We start from the raw sequence: 24,128 nt of genomic DNA, 5'->3' as shown, positions 1-24,128 counted from the left end.
CACTCACTGGACTCTACCCACACACTCACTGGACTCTACCCACACACTCACTGGACTCTACCCACACACTCACTGGACTCTACCCACACACTCACACATACTATACAGTCACAATTCAAAACACACACACACTCACACGTAGACACACTCTTCACATATGCTGCTGCTACTCTGTTTATTATCTATACTGATTGCCTAGTCACTTTACCCCTACCTGCATGTACATATTACCTCAACTACTTTGTACCCCTGCACATTGACTCGGTACCGGTCCTCCTTGTATATGGTCTCGTTATTGTTATTTTGTGTTACTATTTCCAATACATTTTTTACACATTTCTCGTAATTTTTAACTCTGCATTGTTGGGAAAGGGCTYGTAAGTAAGCATTTCATGGTAAAGTCTACACTTGTTGTATTCGGCGCATGTGACAAATACGATTTTGAATTAAGTGTCCAACCACCTGATTATTCAAAAAAAATCACAGATGTTTTCAAAGTAGTGTCCTGAATATTGAACGAAGCGCTGTGCTCTTCATTAACACAAGTGGTTGTCTGCGCCTCTCTTTCCCCTCCCCACCCCAGCACCAGGAGCCATGTCCTCAGTGATGTCAGTCCAGGAGGAGAACCGGGTGCTGCAGGTAGAGCTGGGAAGGMTGGARGACCTGCTRGCCCATAGCAGGGCGGACCGAGATGAGCTGGCTATCAAATACAGCGCCATCAGCGAGAGGGTAAGAGACAGAAGAGAAGGCAGGAAAAAGAGATTGATCGTGAGATGAGTGAAGGGAGAGAGACATAAGACAGGCAACAGTAAGTAAAAGATCAAATTAGATTATCCAGGAAAAGATAACAGGATTAGATGTGAAGTACATAAGTAAATGGCGGTTGAGAGAGGGAGAATGAATGCATTTGTTGGCGATTAGTTAGAGTTCTCTTCTTAATTATTAATTTGGGCTGGTTGTAGTACTACACTAACCTGGTTGCTAGAGGAAAATATGTGGTGGGTTTAAATTCTTGACCCACCAATGTAGTCTGAAATCTTTCCAATAGAGGACTAGTAGGAGGAGTTGCCATACACCAAACACTAAAGACAAAGTAGGCCACAGAGGGGCATTCCGTAGGGGCATTTGACAGACACATATAAGGAATACCAATGTACCCCTATCTCAATTCTCCTTTTACTATTTTCTTTGTCTGCTTGGAAGAGTTTTGTCCGTCTCCTTGGTTACGGGACTGGAATGAGGTGAAGTGGCATGTTGCTATGGCGTTCGTCACCCCTGGTGATTGTAAACAGAGGCTTCAGAGGGGAGAAGAGTGGGGGATCAGGCCAGAGTGGGGGGGCTCAGTAGTATGGTGTTAACTAAATGTGGTTGTACATGCAAGATTGTCAGCTTTAAAACAAACCGGAAATATCTCCTATGTTACCTTTGATCTTCAGATGTTCTTCAAATGGTGATTCAGATAACCTGCAGTTAAAATGACTCTTCTGACAAATGAGACTAATGTAAATGTAATGCTAAAATCCAACATCCAGGCTACTATAACATGAATCCACGTCAGTGCTTTATGGTTAAATGTAGAATACAGAKGCTTATCTGTGTAGACCCAGTTGTTGAGACCTACAGAGGTTCCTATGGAGACAGGTTTGTGTTTACTGCTAGACTGAACTGTGGTGTTCTCCATGGAGAGGCCCTGAACATTCATTACAGTGCTGTTTACAACTCTCCTCAATCACAGAGCCCTCGGAGAAACCATTTTGGTCAGATAGGGGTAGGTAGATGCAAATGTAACTACCTTGTACCATGCAATAATTCTGAATTTATAACATAGAATTATGGTAAAACATTTCAGCATATTTTATTTATTTTCTATAGCATATCTGGCAAACCTGATGAAAGACAGTGGTTACATATCAGTCTGAGTTCTAGTACTCTGAAGCGTAAGGCCGCGACTCCCCCTGTGCATCATCCCCCCATGTGTTCTCATCCACATAGCTAGAGCAGGCACTCCGCCTGGAGACAGGTGACGGGGAGCGGGATTCACCAGAGTCTCGCAGCCAGGCTCAGCAGAACATGGACCTGCGCCGGCGTCTGGACGAGGAACAGGCAGCCTACAAGCGTAAACTCACAGCCTAYCAGGAGGGCCAGCAAAGACAGGCTCAGCTGGTGCAGAAACTGCAGGCTAAGGTATCACACTATGATGCATCTGTTTCAATTCACCTCCCATATCCCGTAATTGTCTGTCAACCCTCTCAGTTGTCAACAGAAGAACACACACATGAACATAAAGCAGGTGATGGCAGTGTTTTCTTTTCATGGTAGTAATACGAGATGTAAGTTCATGAACCTCATAGATGTCTTSCTGTATGACATCACTGTTCTACAGACTCTCCTACTAAGAATGAAAACATTTGATGCTGACAAATGGGAACCTGRTGCTGATTACCKARTCTATATTATGTCACCAGTCAGAGAGCAGATCACCTCACTGTGTCCTCCCCTCCAGGTCCTGCAGTACAAGAAGAGGTGTGGAGACCTGGAGCAGACTCTAGTGGAGAAGTCCTCGGAGCTGGAGCAGCACAGACTGAGTGTTCGTATGCTGCTACACCACTATGGAGACATTCTGAAACAACTAACCATGCCATTTAGTAACAACATTGAGTTAATCTCACATTCACATCTGATGCATAGCTGTCATTCTTATTTCCCTTTAGGGTCATTGTGATATGTCCAGCAACAGCCACCATCGAGACGAGGAGGACCGTGCGGCGACCTGGAAAATGCTCTCATCCGGTTGGAGGAGGAGCAGCAAAGGTTAGTGATTGGAATCTGCCTGGGCCAATCAGCAATGAAACTAATGACATACAGAATTCAATGCAATTGATGCAATGCCGTGTTATGCTCCACAGGAGCAGCAGTCTGTTGCAGTGAACGCCATGCTGAGAGAGCAGTTGGAGCAGGCAGGACTGGCCAATGAGGCACTCAGCCAGGACATACGCAGACTCCACTGCTGATTGGTCCAAATCCAGGGAGGAGCTGGAGCAGAGGGAGTCTGATTGGAGGAGGGAGGAGGAAGTCTGTATTATAGTTTTTGTGGATGGTCTGTTTTCATTTTCATATTAGAAGCACTTCTCTTATTTTCTGTCACGTGACATTGACATTTCACAATTTCTCTCACTTAGTCTTTCCACAGTTATTTCAGCAGTGAGCACAGTCGTCTGCTATCTGTTATGGCGACAGGTGGTGGGCTTCCGTAGACAGGTCTGTGAGCTGAAGAGCGCCACAAGAGAGGTCCGAACAACTAACTCACAACACACTGCATAAATGCACTACATTATATAGTTGCATGCGTGTGTCTTTGAATTTCTTTCATATTTCCCCTTTTCCCCTGCCAGGGACCTGTCAGACATGCGTAACGAGCTGGCCCGGGCCTCCCACTCTGCCAGTCGTCCTGCTCCGGCCTGTCCTCCACGCTGCGCAGCCGGGAGGGGGGGCGGCTCTGGCTCTGGAGCGGGAGGTGGCGCTGCGGGGCAGCTGGAGCTGCAGCTCAGAGAACGGGTGCTGAAATGATGAGCCTGCAGACCAGGACTGACGCTGAAAGGGCTGAGCTCAAGCCAGGTCAGAGAAGAGGAACTAAACACCAGGTCAGGGAGAGAGAACTGAACAACCAGGTCAGGGAGAGAGAACTAAACACACAGGTCAGGGAGAGAGAACTGAACACCAGGTCAGGGAGAGAGAACTAAACACCAGGTCAGGGAGAGAGAACTGAACACCAGGTCAGGGAAGAGAATGAACACCAGGTCAGGAGAGAGAACTAAACACAGGTCAGGGAGAGAGAACTGAAACACCAGGTCAGGGAGAGAGACTAACACCAGGTCAGGGAGAGAGAACTGAACACCAGGTCAGGGAGAGAGAACTGAACACCAGGTCAGGGAGAGAGAACTGAACACCAGGTCAGGGAGAGAACTGAACAGAACACCAGGTCAGGGAGAGAGAAACTGAACACCAGGTCAGGGAGAGAACTGAACACCAGGTCAGGGAGGGAGAACTGAACACCAGGTCAGGGAGGGAGAACTGAACACCAGGTCAGGGAGGGAGAACTGAACACCAGGTCAGGGAGGGAGAACTGAACACCAGGTCAGGGAGGGAGAACTGAACACCAGGTCAGGGAGGGAGAACTGAACACCAGGTCAGGGAGGGAACTGAACACCAGGTCAGGGAGAGAGAACTGAACACCAGGTCAGGGAGGAGAACTGAACACCAGGTCAGGGAGAGAGAACTGAACACCAGGTCAGGGAGGAGACTGAACACCAGGTCAGGGAGCGAGAACTGAACACCAGGTCAGGGAAGGAGAACTGAAACACCAGGTCAGGGAGAGAGAACTGAACACCAGGTCAGGGAGGAGAACTGAACACACAGGTCAGGGAGAGAGAACTGAACACCAGGTCAGGGAGAGAGAACTGAACACCAGGTCAGGGAGAGAGAACTGAACACCAGGTCAGGGAGAGAACTGAACACCAGGGGCCTCATTTATAAACGTTGCGTAGGTACAAAAGAAGGTCTACGTCACTTTCGAAGCAAATTTGGGGATTTATAAAAACAAACTTGACGGGAGAATGTGCGGTCCTCCACGGACACTTACGTACGTATGACCCATACGTACGCAGATAAACTGGAGAAATTAGAAACTACGACTCTGATGGCAGAAGGATGAAACTCGAGAAACGCTTTGAAATTGATACCATTGTGTAAAATAAATCAAAATAGTACCTCTCACGTATTATATATGAAGAGTTCCCTGGAGTGCACATAAAAAACACACAAAAAACATGATTTAKGATAATAAATACAAACGGAGATRTCTGTTTTTGCAAAAGAACCCCTCAAATATGTTGTACAGTTTAATCGGGAATCATATTTAATTGGATCTGTAATCATTAAACAATACTTGCATGTTATGAAATGTATTCTCATAATAAGGTGAACAGTAGGCCAAATTACGTTTAAACTGATGCTGTTTTTGATGCTTCAGTCGGGCAGATACAAGTATACAGTTTCATATATTATAATCACATGTTTGTTGTGCAAAACTGTCAATGTGATAATGGCCCTGTCACTGTCAGTTACAATCAGGGTAATTACCACACCTGAAGGTGTTACGCAATTGGGTAGCTTTGACAATCAAATGGGTGGATATAAAAAGGCATGCAATTACAATGCATAATGACGCACAATGGCTGCTTTGGCACTGTTGRAAGATTTGGCCGTTGCCTGTCCCACTTCAACTCCCTGGCAACCTCGTTAATAGCATCGATGGTGTCTCTTTGCGTTTGCAGGACTGCATCTGTGAGGACACAGCYGCTGGAGGGTTGTGAMGCACGAGGTGCAGTGGAGTTGCCGGAGCTGGGCGCACTCAGCTCCTGTTCAGCTGCAGCACCACCGCCCCGGTAGAACACGCAGCGACTAAAAACAATAGAAAATGTCACAATTGTTTGTGTAAATACATTTTTAAACACAACTTGAATGCATTTGGTTTACTCTTTTCAAACGAGGGAATACTAACTACATACCTGGATCATCCGGTGCGTCTTGCATGTCCGTGTCCCCCTCCACCTTCGTCAATATTCCACTCAGGAGGGATTCACCTATAATACCGGCAAGTCGCTCATCAAGGGGATTGAGCTCCGGTGTCCCCTTTCCCCCGCCCGTGGCACAAACACTTTGTCTGTATACGGCTATGCGCCTTTTGGCCACCACTTTTGACGGACCACKTCTTTTTTATTTCTGAGAGTGTCCGACGTTCTGAGCCAGCAGCATTCACAGCGTCCGCCACATGCTGCCACTCTAACGCCTTTTTRGCATTTGTAATGCCCACTCTGTGTCCACCAAACAGTATATTYTTTCTTGCTTCAACTTCCCCTGCAAGAACTTCTTTTTTCAGCCTTTCTGTCAGGATTTGCCGTCATTGTCGGCAAATCCCGATGAAAATTAATTAGGGGCGTGAAAATTAATTAGGGGCGTTTCGCTGACTATTTATAGGCAACTATGGGCGTTAAAAGGGTGGGACAAGACGCTCGCTCACGTGCACCAAATTTCGAGTTGATTATGATTCATAAAGGGAAACCGGCATGGGACATGTGTGCGCACTGTGTTATAAATCAGAATATTTTTGTGTGTAAGCACTTTCTGCGTTTCGTCCGTACGCCATCTTTTGACGTGAATCCTCCGCACAGTTTTATAAATGAGGCCCCTGGTCAGAGAGAGAACTGAACACTGCTCAGTCACTGTCTACGTCCCAAATGGCACCCTACATAGTACAATAGTTTTGAGCAGAGCCCTATGGGATTCAGACACTGTCTGTCTCTGTCTGTGTCTTTGTGTTTAGTAAGTGGCAGCCTGATCTGCCTGGTGGTGGTAGACTAATCAGGAGTGTAACGTGCATCGTAGAGATTCCATGGTATGCTAAGTGATCTGTGTGTTTATGGTCAGGCTGTCAGATGCAGTGCGAGAGGTGGAGAGGCTGAAGGGCCAGAGTGAAGAGAAAGACAGAGATGTGGCCTCACTGACCAGGAGACTGGAGGTGAGAGACTGGCCTGTGTGAACCCAGCAGAGATACTTCCTGTAGCCATTAGCCCTCCTTAGCCTTCATACCTCTCCCTTCTCACTATGGTTCTATCCTCCTGCAGGAGCAGAGTGGTAACGATGAGACAGACATGCAGGTGATGAGGGCTCATACTGAAACACTACTGGACACACTGAGAGACATTGCCCAGGTACACACACACACACACACACACACACACACACACACACACACACACAAACACAAACACAAACACAAAAACAAACAAACAAACGGAAACTTTGACCAAAACCCTTTATTGAATCCTCTTCCCAGACTGTCTTATCCGATGGGGACTCGTCATCAGAAGCAGACCAGGAGAACACTGGGGCTCCTCTATTGGCTCTTCTCCGTGGCTCCTCCCCTCACCGCTCATCATCACCATGGGGATCCACCTCTCCCAGGCGTTACTCCTCGTTGGCCACCGTCCCAGAGGCCAGCCTGTCAGCTCTGCGGTCTGCTGTCAACAGCAGACATCTCCAGCTGCAGGTACCCCCTCCACACTGTCCCTCTGCTGCAGCTGGACACATTAACACATCTACTACTATCTATATGGGTTTACTATATTTATTATCTGGGGTTGGAAATTGAGGTTGCTTTATTCCAATGTTACATTGTCAAACGTTCCTATACAAACTTTTTTTGCCATCTGCCCGGTACAGTTATCTTGAGATTCTTCGTTCCTCTGTATCACTTTCAGTGTTCAGTGTCCCACTCTCTCATCTGCCTCTGTCTCTCTGGTCCACAGGAGGTTCGAGGGCGTCTGTCCTCTGCCCAGTCATCAGTACAATTGCTGCGCAGGCAGCTAGCAGAGGCGGAATCAGCCAAGCGGGAGGCGGAACAGCGCAGTCAGACCCTGCATGGAGAGAGGGATGGAGTTCAGAGAGAGAAGGACACYACACAGAGAGAGAGAGACCGTCTGAAACAAGACAGGGACACACTGGCTAGGTAAAACCAGGAGGGCTCAGGCAGACTTCTAACACAACTTGGGTGATGGAAAACCCTTTATGACCAGGAAGTGTCTACCCTCAGTGCCCTAGTTAAAGAACTCTTACTCTATGTATATTAATGGTTACATTTCAGTAGATATTTCTAATGTATCCATTGTCCTGTTATGTTCTGTGTCTTTGTCTCTATCCTGTCAGTGAGAAGGTGGCTGTGGAGAAGGCAGCCCAGGCAGCTCTGATCAAGGCCCAGATTCTGCAGATGGACTGTGAGAAGCTGCAGCAGGCCGTGACGTCGGCCCAGAGAGAGAGGGATCACGAGAGAGAGGAGAAGTTGGACGCGCTGCAGGAGAGAGACCGGGCCAAGGCAGAGACCGACAGAGTGTGAGTGAGAATGTGTGAAAATAAAGGTGGAAGGGAGAGAGTGATGGGGGGAAAAATAAGTAAATGATGAAAGTATGAGAAAGGAGGAGATGAGGAAGTAAATTATGAGAATTAGAAGGAGGAAATTGCAAGTATACTGTATATAACTGTATTCCTATCCTTGTCCTCTGTCCCTGGTACCTGTCCCCACAGTCAGAAGCAGTGGGAGCAGAGTGAGAGCCGGGCATCTGTCCAGAGAGGGGAGCTGTCTACAGTGAGAGAGACTCACCACCAGGCAGAGGTGGAGAGGCAGCTGCTGGAAGGAGAGAAGACCCAGCTCACTGAGGCTTTGGCCCGTGTATGACACACACACACACACACACACACACAGATACGGATACGGATGTCACTATAACTATCTGGCTCCTCTTGTGTTTGCTTGTCATATTTTTGGTCCCTTTAACTTCCTCTCTGTTCTATGTTGAAAGGTTACCTATCCTCTGTGTTACATATCCTTGTATGTTTTGTCCCTGGTCCCCCAGGCTGAGAGCAGTAATGCAGAGCTCTCTCTGCTGGTCAACAAGCTTCACTCTGAGGAGGCTGCCCTCCGAGACTCTCTGGCCAAGATGGGCAGCATGAATGAGGGCCTGGCCCAGGACAAGTGTGACCTCAACTCCATCATCAGCCAGGTGGGACCAACACCTTGATCAACATTTGACTGACACTTGTGGTGGATGTCATATAGAACTGATGCAAGAGTAACCATGTCATCTTCATCAAAGCATTGTCCTTGCTAATATGTTTTCTGTAAGCCATGWTATCATGGTATGCGTATTGCCTATCAAGATCGCTTGTAGTTTTAAATGTAAGCCTTGCACACCCGTCCTGTCTCTCAYATGTGTCCATGTTTCTCTCTCTTCAGCTTGAAGAGGAGAAGGCCTACCTGCAGGCCCAGAAACATGAAGCGGAGCAGGAGAAGATGACCATCAGAGATGAGCTCGTCCGATTGGAGCAAGACAGGCTAGAGTTGGACTCCGCCCGCCTCGCCCTCCACCAGTCCTTGCAGGAGTCTGAGCTGAGCAGGGTGGGGATGGAGGCGGAGCTTCAGAGCCTCAGGGCCGATAGAGTGAAGCTGCAGGACAAAGTCACTCAGGTAAATGATGAGTGTCCTCTCCACTGAATGGGAATGTGGCAAGAAAGAGCTTCTGTCACTCTGGACTAATCAGTAATTAACAGTGCATGAAAATCACTGGGTTCTGAAACCTCATTGTTCCAGTGAATATGTCTGTAAATGTGTACAGTTTTACTGCATGTACCTGTGTATCTCTGCTGACAGCTGTGTGGCGAGGTGAGCTCTCTGGGGGCAGAGTTGGGCAKGGCCCGCGGTGAGGAACAGAGACAGGGCGTGGCTCTGGAGGAAGTAGGGCGGGGCCGGGCGGAGCTGGTCAGGGAGAGGGCGGGGCTAGTGGTCCAGCTGACTGCATCGGAGAGAGAGAACGCCACACTAACAGAGGAGTTGGCCGCATTCAGGTGAGAGATCTGTGTGTCTGACCGACGGTGTGTGTATTTCTGTGTGTGTGTGTTAACGAATTGGTCCCTAATATTAGTCTCCATGCCTCTGCAGGTCAGAGCGGGAGGCCTTGGAGACCAGCCTGTTTGAGGTGCAGCAGCAGCTGGTTCAGCTAGAGTTTCGCAGAGAGCAGCTAGAAGCAGAGAACCAGAGCCTGCGGCTACTCAGGGAGACCACCACCGGTGAGAGATGGAGAGAGACAGAGGAGGATGATAAATAAAAGACCATTTAGAGAGAAATTAAATAAATGGGTGAGAAGAGGAGAAGAGGTAGGAGAGAGAGAAAGTCTGTGAGAGGAAGAGAGGAGGATGGATATGTTGGAATGGAAGAAAATGATTAAGGAACATTGAGGGAGAGAGCCATAGATCAGGAATTAGAAACCTGTTTAACCCCTTACACTCGTGGAAATTGGGCTATATGGATATGGCCAAATTGAAATGGTTCTAACAGAACTATRAAAAGCATATGCATGACCAGGGTAGCAATTGAAAGAAAACACTTTGGAGATTATGGGGAAAGGACACAACAGTTCAMCTGACACAAGACTGAATCCAAACATTACACTGTTGATTTTATGTGCATTTTACATTTACTGGACTTTTCACAGCATTTGTAAATAACGAAATCTGAAAATACATTCAGTAACATAATAAGAATATTCATTGACATTTTGGAATAGGAGCAAAATAAGAAAAAACGCAATCCCAAAATGTTCCATTATACTRTAAATCCCAATCTGGGTCAGGTGGGCATGATTTGAAAGCTTATTCTATTGCCAACATGGCTAGCTAAGTTATAAAATACGATCTTACAGTGTTAGGCTTTCCAAGGCCACTTCAGACAAATAGATTGTAATTKCACATAGAATGGAGTCATGAGTGCATTCAAGTGCKTGTYCTGTGGCAAATTTTCGACACAATACGACAAACAGGCTCATTGTGTTCAGGACAACCTGGGGTATAGCACATGCCATAGTGATCATAAATGTTGATACTGTAAATGACATGAGTTTTCTAATACGGAAATGTGAAGTAAACGTTTGGACTCACGGGTGTGTGGTTTGCTTGTATGACATCAAAGCGGTATTTATTATAWTTCTCAACGTCTCATCTTTCAAAACACTCCTCGACTCCTCTCGATTTACAGCATTTCCCTCACTCGGACAACAACAAATGTGCAAAAGTAGCTGATTAGTCGGAGGGATGGGCCTCTTCAAGTCGTGCACGGTGCTCAAGTTTATAAAGGCTGTCAGCCAAAACCCAGCTCTGTGAAGTGGAGAACCGGGGCTCTGGTGTCATGTATAGCATGTTACTCTACAGCCACTGTGATCCAAATTAGGCGTTTACAATGACAAAATCTGCCATTTTCAACCCATATAAGAATGGGGCTGTGAGTGGAGAGGGTTACAACCCTTAGTTAARAACTGTTGCTGCGTTTGATGGTGTATCTGTTGTATGACTGAGTCTGTATGAACACAGGTGTGAAACTGGTCATCATGTCTGATATTGTCCTGTATAGCGGAGCTGAGGCGTGTGCGTGCGGATGGGGAGAATGTGCTGGCGCAGAGTGAGAGGGAGAGAGAGGCTTTGAGCCAGRCCCTGACTACCACCCAGCAGGAGTCCCAGCAGGCCCTCCACACCGCCATCACTGACCACCAGGAGGAGGCAGAGAGACTGACCGCTGAGAAGGTGAGGAGGGCTCAGGCTGGATTGTGTTTGTCTGTCTAGTCCTGTTTGGAGAAGTGTTTGTGATAGCAGTAAGAGTACTATTTGGATGGTTTTACTGTAAAGAAATTTGTTCTTGCTTTGCCCAAGGTGTCTCACTGTAGGTCTTGATTCTACTCAGTTGTTCATGTTCTTTATTTGGGCTGGTTTAACCCATACAATGAACATGAACAACTGAGTGTGTTTGTTCTCCAGGARGCCCTGCGTCGCAGTCTGGAGTTTGAACAGGAGGGGGCACTGCGACAGGTCAGACAGGAGGCAGAGGAGCAGCTCCTCAGAGCCGAGAGAGACCGGGAGGACCTGAAAGATGAAGTGAGGAGTCTGCAGCACGACAGAGATCAGAGTCTGCTACAGGCAGAGACAGAGAAACAACAGGTCAGGCACATCTGAGAGACCATACAAACACAATGCGGGCTCTATTTTCAGCTGGCGCTAAGGTCTGAGGGTGTCATGTAAAAGCTGTCATGTAAAAGCTGTCATGTAAAACCTGTGCACTGGCATTTTCCAGCCCTAACGCCAGGTTTGGCAATTAACCTTTCTTACATCAGCTCGCTTTCACTGAGGTGGGARGGATGGCAATATTTGAGGGGTGTCCTTAAAAACAAGCGCAAAAGTGACCATTTTATGCAGCGYTAATGGGAAGTTRTAAGACTCACAAAAAGCAGGTCTTAACGGTAACGCAGTTAAAAATGGCATGCATTTTGAGAGMGGAAGYGCAGCCTTTCCAGCCACGACGCACATTGCCCATGGAAGAGAGACGTGCATTTTGTGCCGGTGAATCTTGTATTTATACTGAACAAAAATATTAACGCAACATGTAAAGTGTTGGTCCATTTTTCATGATCTGAAATAAAAAAATCCCAGAAATKTTCCATACACACACAAAGCGTATTTCTCCCAAATGTTGTAGCTAGATTTATTTACATCCCTGTTAGTGAGCATTTTTCCTTTGCCAAGATAATCCATCCACCTAACAGGTGTGACATATAAAGAAGCTGATTAAACAGCATAATCATTACACAGGACATACCTTGTGCTGGGAACAATAAAATGCCACTCTAAAATGTGCAGTTTTGTCACACAACACAATGCCACAGATGTCTCAAGTTTTGAGGGAGTGTGCAATTGGCATGCTGACTGCAGGAATGTCCACCAGAGCTGTTGCCAGATAACATAATTTTTATTTCTTTACCATAAGCTGCCTCCAACATCGTTTTAGAGAATTTGGCAGTGCGTCCATCTGGCCTCACAGCCACAGACCTYGTGTAACCACGCCAGCCCAGGACCTCCACATCCAGCTTCTTAACCTGTGGGATCATCTGAGACCAGCCACCTGGAAAGCTGATGAAAATTTCTGCACAAACTGTCAGAAACCGTCTCAAAAAGCTCATCTGCCTCACCAGGGTCTTGACCCGACTGCAGTTAGGCGTCGTAACCGAGTTCAGTGGGCAAATGTTCACCTTCGATGGCCACTGGCATGCTGGGGAAGTGTGCTCTTCACAGATGAATCCYGGTTTAAACTGTACCGGGCAGATGGCAGACAGCGTGTATTGCATCGTGTGGGMGTGTTGCTGATGTCAACGTTGAGAACAGAGTGCCCCATGCTGGCGGTGGGGTTATGGTATCGGSCGGCATAAGCTATGGACAACAAACACAATTGCATTTTATCGATGGCACTTTGAATCCACAGAGATACTGTGAGAAGATCCTGAGGCCCATTGTCGTGCCATTCATCCACCGCCATCACCTCATGTTTCAGCATGATAATGCAAGGCACCATGTCRCAAGGATCTGTACACAATTCCTAAAAGCTGAAAATGTCCCAGTTCTTCCATGGCCTGCATACTCACCAGACATGTCACCCATTGAGCATGTTTGGGATGCTCTGGATCGACTTGTACGACAGCGTGTTCCAGTTCCCGCCAATATCCAACAACTTCGCACAGCCATTGAAGAGGAGAGGGACAACATTCCACAGGCCACAATCAACATCCTGATCAACTCTATGCRAAGGAGAGGTGTCGCGCTGCATGAGGAAAATGGTGGTCACACCAGATACTGACTGGATTTCTGATTCACGTCCCTACCTTATTTTAAAGGTATCTGTGACCAACCGATGCATACTGTATCTGTATGTATCTATAAATCGTGAAATTCATAGATTAGGGCTTAATGAATTTATTTTGATTGATTGATTTCCTAATATGAACTGTAAAATCKTATAAATTGTTGCATGTTGCGTTTTTAATATTTTTGTTCAGTGTAGAAACATWAAAAAACGATTGGTTTCCATCCCGTTTAAATTTATTAAAAACCAAGCATTGCCTACCTTTCCCTTAATCAAGGCTGGTTTAGAAGCATCACATAGGTGCATATTGTTATCCTAGCCATGAGCCAAGTATATAAATAAATAAATTAGGTTTTAAATGGTCTMCTGAAATGTTCTGAAATATTGAGGTAAAATATGCAAATGAGGCAATAACTTATTAAATATGCACATATGTGCAAATCTATTTTTCTGGACACTGGATTAATTCACCCTAAATATTTTTGTTTTAATTTTGTTAAGACACTCCAGGACAGGACTGACTCAGAGCAGATTGTGGATACATGTTTTTTTTCATATTTCTAGCTGTAAAATACTAAAGCCATGTTTATAAAATGCATTTTTGGCAAATGTATTATCGAGAGATTTATTATTTATTTTTTACAACATATCAACAATTTCCTCTGGGCAAGTCTTGAGAATATAACTAAGTATTACCATACACAATTTGGTGRAAGCAGATGCTACTGAAGCTGAGGAAAAGGAGTTGACATGTGGGAAGAGTCTGACTTTCAGTAAAGGGCAGTTAAAGACGAGTACACTGAATTTAGATGACCAAACACCTTTTTAGATCCAATCACCATCTCTTCAAACTAAGTTACTATATATATATTCCAATTTGTTACATTCTCTATGAAAATGGCTTTTAACTTAAGTGTAATTATAAATAGTGAGTTTTGAAATTATGGATGTATGACCATTTTAAAGTGGTTAAAATTCATGAAACTTTGATGGTAAGCTAAATAAAAGCAAATATACATTTTCATCAAGATTTTGATTGTTTTATGTGTTTAAATACTAATATTAGTGAGCCAAAATACCAACAAATCTCAATGTATAGGTATTTGCAAAAAKGTCATTTCAGCCTGTAGTRMCGGCCTTAAATCGTCTATTCGTCAGAGTGCCTTGATTTGAAAATATACAGTACTGCACATCCTTAAACATACACACATATGCCTACCTGCATACTTAATTTTGCTTGTTCAAGTATCCATCCCCATCTTCAAAGAGCGCCTCTCRTCCGGTTACCAAAGACGGAAAAGTGCGATGCGTAAAGACATGTTGGTTAGGCTAAGCTCGTTGATGCCAAACAGGGCATTAAGAAAACACTGAATGTTTTTTTTACTGTTGCTATTAGCCTACACGTTACTGTAGCGTATGCTTTGTAATAAACTGTAGTATATAAATACACAATGGACCAGTACGAAAATAATCCGTGCCCCCAGCCTAATTGAAGTTGGGGGCAACTTAAATACCATCAGTAACCTACAGAACTTGAGACAAGCACATGCAGTATTAAGCCATGGAATGTGTTGATTAAAACCTCTAAAAGTCTAAGCCGTTGGGGAATGCTAAAATATGTAATTGTTTTAAGATGGTCATACCATGGATCATTTAGCTATTTGATTTGGAATTTTAGGACCCTTTTAGGTATCAACAATTATATTTAAAAAAAAAAAAATTATAAAATATTGAATTTGGCCTTTACTACTATAGCCCATAGAAACACATTGAATAACACATTCATAAATGGACAAAAAAGACAGTAAAAACATATATCATAAGGAATAAGGCTTTGACGTGTCTGTCCTGTATCTAGGAGATATAAGAAAGCTCAGGAATATATATATTTTTTGGGACACATATTTAACCCCTTATTTTTGTTGGAACAAACTACCTCCATACATCCATTCATTTGCATGGGCTACCTTTGTGGGGGTTGTAGAGCAAAATGGAGAACACTATTGTGAGAGTCTCATTAGTTTGTATGCCAAATCGTTCCGACGCTTTCATGAGAAGACCGATTTTCGGGATGTCTCATGGTCTGACAAACACCGTTGTAGCTCTATTTAACTAGGCAAGTCAGTTAAGAACAAATTCTTATTTTCAATGACGGMCTAGGAACAGTGGGTTAACTGCCTTGTTCAGAGGCAGAACGACAGATTTTTACCTTGTCGATCTTGCAACCTTTCGGTACTAGTCCAATGCTCTAACCACTAGGCTACCTGCCGCCCCTACCTGCTSYCAAGCCCTTCTCACACCTACAACTTGTTTATTAATCAAAACCTAGCCATTTCGAGCCACCTGCAGCTATTGCACTCTTAATTCCGGCAGTGAAAATAGCAGAAATATTTCTTACACCCCTGTACCTATAGCACTACCGCCAGTGCTTAGATTTACCATTGCGTTACATTTGTCTGTAATGAAGTGCAGAGCAAATGTGGATAAGAGATGACTACTCTCATGAGGTTGTGATCCATATCCCCACTTCTAGAGGCCCTTTCTATTTTCTCCCTCTCAGATGCTGTCCCAGAAGGAGGCAGAGAAAGCGGTGCTGTCTGAGAGAGTGTCCATCYTGCAGGCAGAGCTGGGTACTGCAACCCTGGAGCTGGACAGACTGGCCAGAGAGGCAGCGTATTACAAAGAACAGGAGAGGGTAATTATAGACCGTTTTAGAACTCTGTTCCCATTTTGTACTACCGTGAACTTTTTTTAAAGACATGAAAGTTTCCCTGACTTTGTCGGCAGGCCACAGTGGGAGCTCTGACCAGTGAGTTACTGGAGCTTCGCTCTCAGCTGGAGGAGGCTGGCAGTGTTCATGAGCGGGAGCTGCACCGGTTGCAGGAGAACAGCTCTGACCTGCAGACACATACTGATGCTGCCCTCAAAGAGGTAAGAGGCGGTTAGAGTCAGGGATGGAGCCGGTGACCATTTCTGGTTCAACGTTTCTTCACCACTCTCCCTAACTTCCTCTTCCAGCTGGAGGAGTGCAGAGCTTCTCTCTCAGCCAGTGAGGAGAGCCGAGACCAGGTGAGGCGGGACATGCTGGAGATGGACAGGCGCCTCAACCAAACCCGTGACACTGGGGAGGGGTACAGAAGGGATGGGGTAGAGCTACGGCGCACCCTCACTGATGTCACCAAGGAGAAAGACACACTCAGCTTATCAAATACCCAGCTGAGGGAGACTCTGAAAAGTGCAGAGACTGAGAGAATCAGGTAGTACTTAGCTGCATACCTCTGACCCTGATTGTCACCTTTCAAATGTTAATATACTAGTRTCACTCTCTGTTAGGTAGTAAAAATTATACACAGAAGGCATCTACTGTATACTAAAGGACGAAATATGTGTGTGTCAGTGTGAAGCGTCAGTGTGAGGAGAAGGAGCAGCGGCTGGCTGTTCTGGAGGAGAGCCTGTCATCTGCACAGAGAGAGGTGACGGAGCTCCGCAGCTGTCTGAGAGAGGTGGAGAGGTCACGGCTGGAGGCCCGGAGAGAGCTGCAGGAGCTACGCAGACAGGTCAGTCACACATACCCTCACATCTCTGAAACACTTTGTTTATTCTTTTACACTTATTGGTTTACCTTACCTGCTGTAGAGAACTCAAACTTCACTAGGGCATTGAGTTCTTGCTATCCACTGGATCTTACCAGGAAAAAACTCCAGGCCTTGGCTTAGACATATTCTAGAACTTGTCCTCCGTTCGATCACTCCATCAGGTGAAGGTACTGGATGGAGAGAAGGAACAGAAAGGGAGGGAGGTGGCTGAGTTGCAAACGCGTCTCTCCCTGGAGGARCAGAGAGAGGAGGAGAGAGGGCGGGATATCTTCTCTCTCAAACAGAAGCTGGCCGAGGCTGACACAGCCAGGACTTCCATCAAGAAAGAGGTGAGGAGGGAGAGGTTTGGGTGTAGTAGARTGAGAGGTTAGATTGTATTTATGCTTGGTTAAACATAAAACTTAATCAACTGCCCTCTACACATCCCTCTCTACTGTACTTCTCTTCCCATCTCTATCCTCCCCCCTCCTCCTCTTCCCTCCAGCTGTCCATCCTCCAGAGGCGTCTGACAGAGTCAGAGTCAGGCTGGCGGGGATGTGAGAGGGAGCTGACGGCCCAGCTTCAGGATGCCCGGGGCTGTGAGAAGAAGCTCCAGGATGAGGCCAGGAACCTGTCCCTGCGGGCCCAGACAGCCCAGGACTCCCTCACCCAATCCAGCCTGCAGCTCAGCGAGGCCCAGGGCCGCCTGGCTGCCACCGAGGTAGAGCTGGCCCGGGCCGAGGCCGGACGCAGGGAGCTGGAGTTCCGTCTGGGCAGCTTGCAGTCGGCACTGACCCGTACGCTRGGCATTGGGGCGGGGGGCCGGAGAAGTGCCAGTGGGGGCAGGGGCAGGAGCCCCAGAGGGAGCCCCCCAGCAGCATCCTACAGCAGCATTACACGTCCCCGCAGCCTCTCGCCCCTACGCTGCTCACTTTCACCCCCAAAAGGTGAGGGTAAAATGCTCATATATCACAAAACATGTCAATGTGAAAGTGGGACATAAATTGTGAGGAGTTATACTGTATATACTMTTTTCTTCCAGATTTTGGCGGCTCGACCCCTGACAACACGTTGGGCTGCTCAAGGCCTATCTCCCCAGAGCAGGGTGACACCCCCCTCCCCATGCCCCTGCCTGAGCTGGACCCYGAGACGCTGCGCTGCGGCCTCAGAGACTTCCTCCAGGAGCTCCGAGAAGCTCAGAGAGACCGGGTACTACAGCCACACTACATGGGCAGAGCAGTACACATATTTCGATTTTATACACATTCTCCATTCTAACAGATTGAAGTCCCTTTTCACTCTTTACTTGTAGATGAATTATCTCAACATTGTGCTGTAAACATCTCTGCAGCACTGATATGTGACTGTAGGAAATGCTAAAAGTCTGTCAGATTGTCTGAAGGCATGTTGTTGAAATGTGTTCCTGATGTTGGTTTTCAGGACGAGGCTCGCTGCCAGTTGGGGGCGCTACAGAGAGAGTTGGAGGAGGTGACAGGGGAGAGAGACTCCGCCCAGAACCGCCTCTCTCAGCTACACAACACACTGCAGGAGTGCCAGGAGGGTGAGACACATACACATGTCGCACACACGCAAACCATAAGAAGGCCAAGGGAATAATTTACACAGTGAAGTCATTGACAGACATACAAAGACCCGGGGAGAGCACACATTAGGAACACGTTAGCATAAAGACCTTGTCTGTGAATGCTCCAGTGTTGTGACTGTCTGTGTGTTTCCGTCCAGGTAAGCGTGGTGTTGACGGGCGTCTGAGCTCGACCCAGGCCATGCTCCAGCAGCAGGAGGAGACGGTGAGGAGGGGAGAGAGGGAGAGGAGGGCCCTCACTGACAGAGTCAAGGAGCTGGAGAGAGCCCTGCAGACTGCCGAGACGGAGAAAAAACACACACAGGTAGACATACACGCACACATACTTACTGTAGAATATATTCCCTGACAAGGATTCTAGTGTCTGCTAACACACAGTGCTGACCACTGACCTGCCATATGGTGACCCTGCAGGAAGCACTAGGTGGAAGCAGAAAACTGTCATAACAGATGCCACAGAATACTGAGTCATTAAACAAAACTCCATGTCATATTTCTGGGCAAAGCAACTGTCCATATGTCCAGTCCTCTAAGTCCAACCCTCACACCACCCTTGAAAACACTTCCCATAGCCGACAACAGAGGGAGCATGGGGAAAGAGGGAGAGAAATGGACTGGCTGTGTGAGAAGGAAATAGAGTGATTGAGAGGGTTAGTGGGATAAAGTGTAATGGAAAAGACGAATGAAGGGTAGGTATTTATGATTATAGAGATTATAGTTAGGAGCCACAGAATCAAATAGTAGATCATTTAATAGACTATTCCTGGGAAAAGACTCAAATGATTTATGTTGCTGGAAAGAGAGGGGAGGAAGTTCGGGAGCAAGGGGGGATTTCAACATTATGGAGAGTTGAGAGAAGAACGAAGGGATGTGGCCATCTGTGGATCAACTGTCTGTCTGTGTGTCTATGTCTATCTGGCCTCTCTGAGAGTGTGTTTGTGGAGTGTCTCTGTTTTCCCCTCGTGTCTAGTTCTATATCTCTCTACAGAGCAGCCATTCTGCTGCCAGACTGGGTCACCATGACATACTGTAACTGTATGGACTGGCTGGCTGGCTTTGACATGTGACCTTGATGTGACTGCCAGTCTGCCAGTTTAATCTCTTTTAGCTCTCTCCTTCTCTTTCTGTCACTCTCTCATTCTCTACCCCTTTCTCTCACCTCACTCCCCTCCTCCCCCTCCCTACCTGTAGGACCAGTTGAGTAAGCAGCGTGCGGGCGAGGTGCGTCTGGAGGCTGAGCGGAGGCGTCTGCGGGAGGCCCTGGAGGCTGCCGAGGCCCGGGGGACCAGGGTGGAGCTGGGGAGACGCAGCCTGGAAGGGGAGCTGCAGAGACTCAAACTGAGCCTGGGGGACAGGGAGGCCGAGAACCAGGCCACCCAGGAGCGCCATGATGCACTAGTCAAACAGGTAGCACACTGAATGAACACTCAATCAATCTACTATAGAGGAACAAGTACACCCTCGATAGAGGCACGTCTTGCTGAGATTTAACCAGCTTTAAACGGAAACACACTAAGACACACTGACTTAAACCACTCACACACTGTGTTGTACATCTGTCCCAGGTGGCGGAGGGGGAGAGCTGTGTGACGTCGCTCCAGAGAGAGTTGGACAGGCTGAGCCAGGCTTTGTCTAAAGCCCAGGAGGGAGAGGTCTGTCTCAGAGAGAAGAACCAGAGCCTTTCCCAGAGCCTCCAGGAGGCCACCGTTGCCCACAGCGCCACCCAGGGGCGCCTTGTCGCACTGCAGAAGACCCTGGGGCTGGCCGAGCAGGACCGCAGGCAACTACAGGTAGGTGGAGGAGGAATCATTGATAGGACAGTGGGCTGAAATTCAAGTGTTTGTTTTTGTCAAGGCTCATCCCTGTATTTAAATAGGATTAAAGCAAATTGTAATGAGTAGTCTAGATTGAACCCATGAAACTGAATGTAGTGTTGCTGTTTTCAGGAGCGAGTGGATGGAGCGCGGGCGTCCCTGACGGACGGGAAGAGAGGCATGACGGCCCTCACTGAGCGCGTCCAGAGCCTACAGACTGAGCTGACTCAGAGCGACCTGAGACGAGGAGAGCTGGAGGCAGAGCTGGCTCACACACAGGAGGTGAGAGGGAGAGAAAGAACGAGAATGAAAGAGAGACTTTTGCTCATACATAATAATTTCCTCAACACTAACCTTATACACACACACAGGAGGAGAGTGGTAAGGACATAGCAGGGGCATGTGAAGAATTTACATTTTAAAAAATGTAACGAAAAAGAGCGGGAGACATAGGCCTGTATCTCATCTGTATAGCTGTTCCCTCACCCTGTCTCTCCTTTAGGCCCTGCGTCAGCGGTCTGCCAGTCTGACAGAAGCCCAGCGCAGTGCCCAGTCTGCCCAGACAGAGAGGGTGTCTGCAGAGGAGAGGCTGCGGGGGCTGCAGAGGGCTGTGGCCATGCTGGAGACAGAGAAGAAGGATGCAGAGAGACAGGCCGTCCGCCTGGAGAAGGACAAAAACGCACTGAGAAATACACTGGACAAGGTGAGAAAGGAGTGAGAGAAATATGAACCACACACAGAACATTAGGAATTTCAATATCAAATTGTATTTGTCACATGCGCCAAATACAACAGCTGTAGACCTTACAGTGAAATGCTTASTTACARGCCCCTAGATGAATATGATGACTGTCGAAAAAAGTTGGGAGTATTGATTTTCAATCAGTTCAATTCAGGAAGTGAATTTAAATGCAATTCATGAATTAAAAAATCCTCTAATAATGGCCGGTTTTCAATTAACTTCCTCAATTAACTGGATTAAACATGGAAATCAAATTTTATTTGTCACATGCACCGAATACAACAGGTCTAGACCTTACCGTGAAATGCTTAATTACAAGCCCGTAACAACAATGCAGTTCAAGAAATAGAGTTAAGAAAATATTTACTAAATAAATTAAAGTAAAAAAATACAATTTGGGTGACTGGAGTCTTTGACCATTTTTTGGGCCTTCCTCTGACACCGCCTAGTATATAGGGCCTGGATGGCAGGAAGCTTGGCCCAAGTGATGTACTGGGCCGTTCACACTACCCTCTGTAGGGCCTTATGGTCTGATGCCAAGCAGTTGCCATACCAGGCGGTGATGCAACCGGTCAGGATGCTGAGGGGGAAAGGTGTTGTTGTGCCCTCTTCACGACTGTCTTGGTGTGTTTGGACCATGATAGTTTGTTGATGATGTGGACACCAATGAACTTGAAACTCTCGGCCCGTTCCACTACAGCCCAATTGATGTTATAGTCCACAATCAGCTCCTTTGTCTTGCTCACATTGAGGGAGAGGTTGTTGTMCTGGCACCACACTGCCAGGTTTCTGACCTCCTCCCTATAGGGCGTCTCATCGTTGTCGGTGATCAACCCTACCACTGTTGTGTCGTCAGCAAACTTAGTGATGGTGTTGGAGTCGTGCTTGGCCACGCAGTTGTGGGTGAACAGGGAGTACAGGAGGGGACTAAGCATGCACCCCTGAGGAGACCCCATTGTTGAGGATCAGCGTGGCAGAAGTGTTTGTGCCTACTCTTACCACCATCAGGAAGTCCAGGATCCAGTTGCAGATGGTGTTTAGTCCCAGGGTCCTTAGCTCAGTGATGAGGTTTGTGGGCACTATGGTGTTGAACGCTTAGCTGTAGTCAATGAACAGCATTCTCACATAGGTGTTCCTTTTGTCCAGGTGGGAAAGGGCAGTGTGGAGTGCAGTTGAGATTGCGTCATCTGAGGATCTGTTTAGGCGGTAGGCGAATTGGAGTGGGTCAAGGGTTTCCAGGATGATGGAGTTGATGTTTTTATTTCATTTTTAAAAATTGAACCTTTATTTAACTAGGCAAGTCAGTTAAGAACAAATTCTTATTTACAATGACGGCCTAGGAACAGTGGGTTTAACTGCCTTGTTCAGGGGCAGAATGGACAATTTTTTTTTTTTTACCTTGTCAGCTCAGGGATTTGATCTTTCGGTTACTGGCCCAACGCTCTAACCACTAGGCTACCTGCCGTCGTGARCCATGACCAGCCTTTCAAAGCACTTCATGGCTACCAACTTGAGTGCTACGGGGCGGTAGTCATTTTACCTTCACTTTCTTTGGCACATGGATTATGGTGGTCTGCTTGACACGTAGGTATTACAGACTCGTGCAGGGAGAGGTTGAAAATGTCAGTGAAGAAACTTGCCAGTTGGTCCGTGCATGCTCTGAGTACAGCTGGTGCTCTCATGCATGCTTCAGTGTTGCTTGCCTCGAAGCGAGCATAAAAGGCATTTAGCTCGTCTGGTAGACTCGCGTCACTGGACAGCTCACGGCTGGGTTTCCCTTTGTAGTCCTCAATGCCATTGGATGAATCCTGGAACATATTCCAGTCTGTGCTAGCAAAACAGTTCTGTAGCATCTGCGTCATCTGACCACTTCCGTATTGAGCGAGTCACTGGTACTTCCTGCTTTAATTTTAGCTTGTAAGCAGTAATCAGGAGAATAGAATTATGGACAAATGGAGGGCGAGGGAGAGCTTTGTATGCACCTCTGTGTGTGGCGTAAAGGTGGTCTAGAGTTTTTTCCCCCCCTCTGGTTGCACATGTGACATGCTGGTAGAAATGAGGTAAAACGGATTTAAGTTTGCCTGCATTAAAGTCCCCGGCCACTGGACGCGCCGCTTCTGGATGAGCATTTTCTTGTTTGCTTATGGMCKTATACAGCTCGTTGAGTGYGGTCCTARTGCCAGCATCGGTTTGTGATGGTAAATAGACAGCTACGAATAATATGGATGAGAACTCACTCGGTAGTTAGTGTGGTCTACAGTTTATCATGGGGTACTCTACCTCAGGCGAGCAATATCTTGAGACTTCGTGCACCAGCTGTTATTGACAAATAGATACACACCCCCGCCCCTTGTTTTACCAGACGTATATATGCTCTGTCCTGCCGATGCATGGAAAACCCAGCCAGCTCTATATTATATGTGTCGTTGTTCAGCTACGACTCGGTCAAACATAAAATATTACAGTTTTTAATGTCCGGTTGCTAGGATAGTYTTGAACGTAGATCATCCAGTTTTTTTCCAGTGATTTCACGTTGGCCAATAGGACGTATGGTAGTGGGTGTTTACCCACTCGCCGACAAATTCTCACAAGGCACCACGACCTCTGCCCCCAGTATCTCCGTCTTTTCTTCATGCGAATGACATGGATTTGGGCCTGGTCTCGGGGAAGCAGTACATCCTTTGCGTCGGACTCATTAAAGAAAAAATCTTTGTCTAGTTTGAGGTGAGTAATCTCTTCTGATGTCCAGAAGCTATTTTCGGTCATAAGAGATGGGAGCAGCAACATTATGTGCAAAATAAGTTACAAACAATGCGAAAAAACAAACTAAATAGCACAGGTGGTTAGGAGCCCGTAAAACRGCAGCCATCCTCGCCGGCGCCATTGGGGATGGCTGCTGTTTTGACCCCAATATCTACTGTTGAATGATATTGACTCTGACCATGTATGACTGTTTCTCCAGGTGGAGCGTCAGAAGCTAAAGACAGAGGAGGGCAGCATGCGTCTGTCTGCAGAGAAAGGCCGTCTGGATCGCTCACTCACCACCGCAGAGCAGGAACTGCAGGACGCACAGAGACAGATAGCACTGCTACAGGTAGGCAGGAGA

At 46.9% G+C, this 24,128-nt stretch overlaps 1 protein-coding gene across 1 annotated transcript in view; it reads left to right on the top strand.

The window, feature by feature from the left end:
- Window positions 1-24,128, top strand: part of LOC111975732 (rootletin-like) — a 68,178-nt gene that overhangs the window by 1,533 nt on the left and 42,517 nt on the right. Inside the window, 39 exon segments of the mRNA XM_070444826.1 lie at window positions 584-729; window positions 1,993-2,184; window positions 2,504-2,587; window positions 2,712-2,762; window positions 2,765-2,815; window positions 2,910-3,002; window positions 3,004-3,072; window positions 3,180-3,221; window positions 3,223-3,284; window positions 3,390-3,462; window positions 3,464-3,524; window positions 3,527-3,553; window positions 3,556-3,612; window positions 6,483-6,577; window positions 6,684-6,770; window positions 6,896-7,108; window positions 7,368-7,567; window positions 7,765-7,947; window positions 8,140-8,284; window positions 8,469-8,615; window positions 8,849-9,079; window positions 9,263-9,456; window positions 9,551-9,678; window positions 11,015-11,184; window positions 11,416-11,595; window positions 15,849-15,983; window positions 16,076-16,219; window positions 16,307-16,545; window positions 16,686-16,845; window positions 17,046-17,213; window positions 17,369-17,810; window positions 17,906-18,072; window positions 18,304-18,424; window positions 18,607-18,770; window positions 19,658-19,873; window positions 20,032-20,256; window positions 20,413-20,562; window positions 20,783-20,983; window positions 23,985-24,116. Coding sequence (XP_070300927.1) covers window positions 584-729; window positions 1,993-2,184; window positions 2,504-2,587; window positions 2,712-2,762; window positions 2,765-2,815; window positions 2,910-3,002; window positions 3,004-3,072; window positions 3,180-3,221; window positions 3,223-3,284; window positions 3,390-3,462; window positions 3,464-3,524; window positions 3,527-3,553; window positions 3,556-3,612; window positions 6,483-6,577; window positions 6,684-6,770; window positions 6,896-7,108; window positions 7,368-7,567; window positions 7,765-7,947; window positions 8,140-8,284; window positions 8,469-8,615; window positions 8,849-9,079; window positions 9,263-9,456; window positions 9,551-9,678; window positions 11,015-11,184; window positions 11,416-11,595; window positions 15,849-15,983; window positions 16,076-16,219; window positions 16,307-16,545; window positions 16,686-16,845; window positions 17,046-17,213; window positions 17,369-17,810; window positions 17,906-18,072; window positions 18,304-18,424; window positions 18,607-18,770; window positions 19,658-19,873; window positions 20,032-20,256; window positions 20,413-20,562; window positions 20,783-20,983; window positions 23,985-24,116 — 5,645 coding nt within the window.

Source organism: Salvelinus sp. IW2-2015, linkage group LG1 (assembly GCF_002910315.2).
Source record: "Salvelinus sp. IW2-2015 linkage group LG1, ASM291031v2, whole genome shotgun sequence".
In the NCBI taxonomy this organism is placed as follows: domain Eukaryota; kingdom Metazoa; phylum Chordata; class Actinopteri; order Salmoniformes; family Salmonidae; genus Salvelinus; species Salvelinus sp. IW2-2015.
This window is presented reverse-complemented; position numbering and strand designations above follow the sequence as displayed.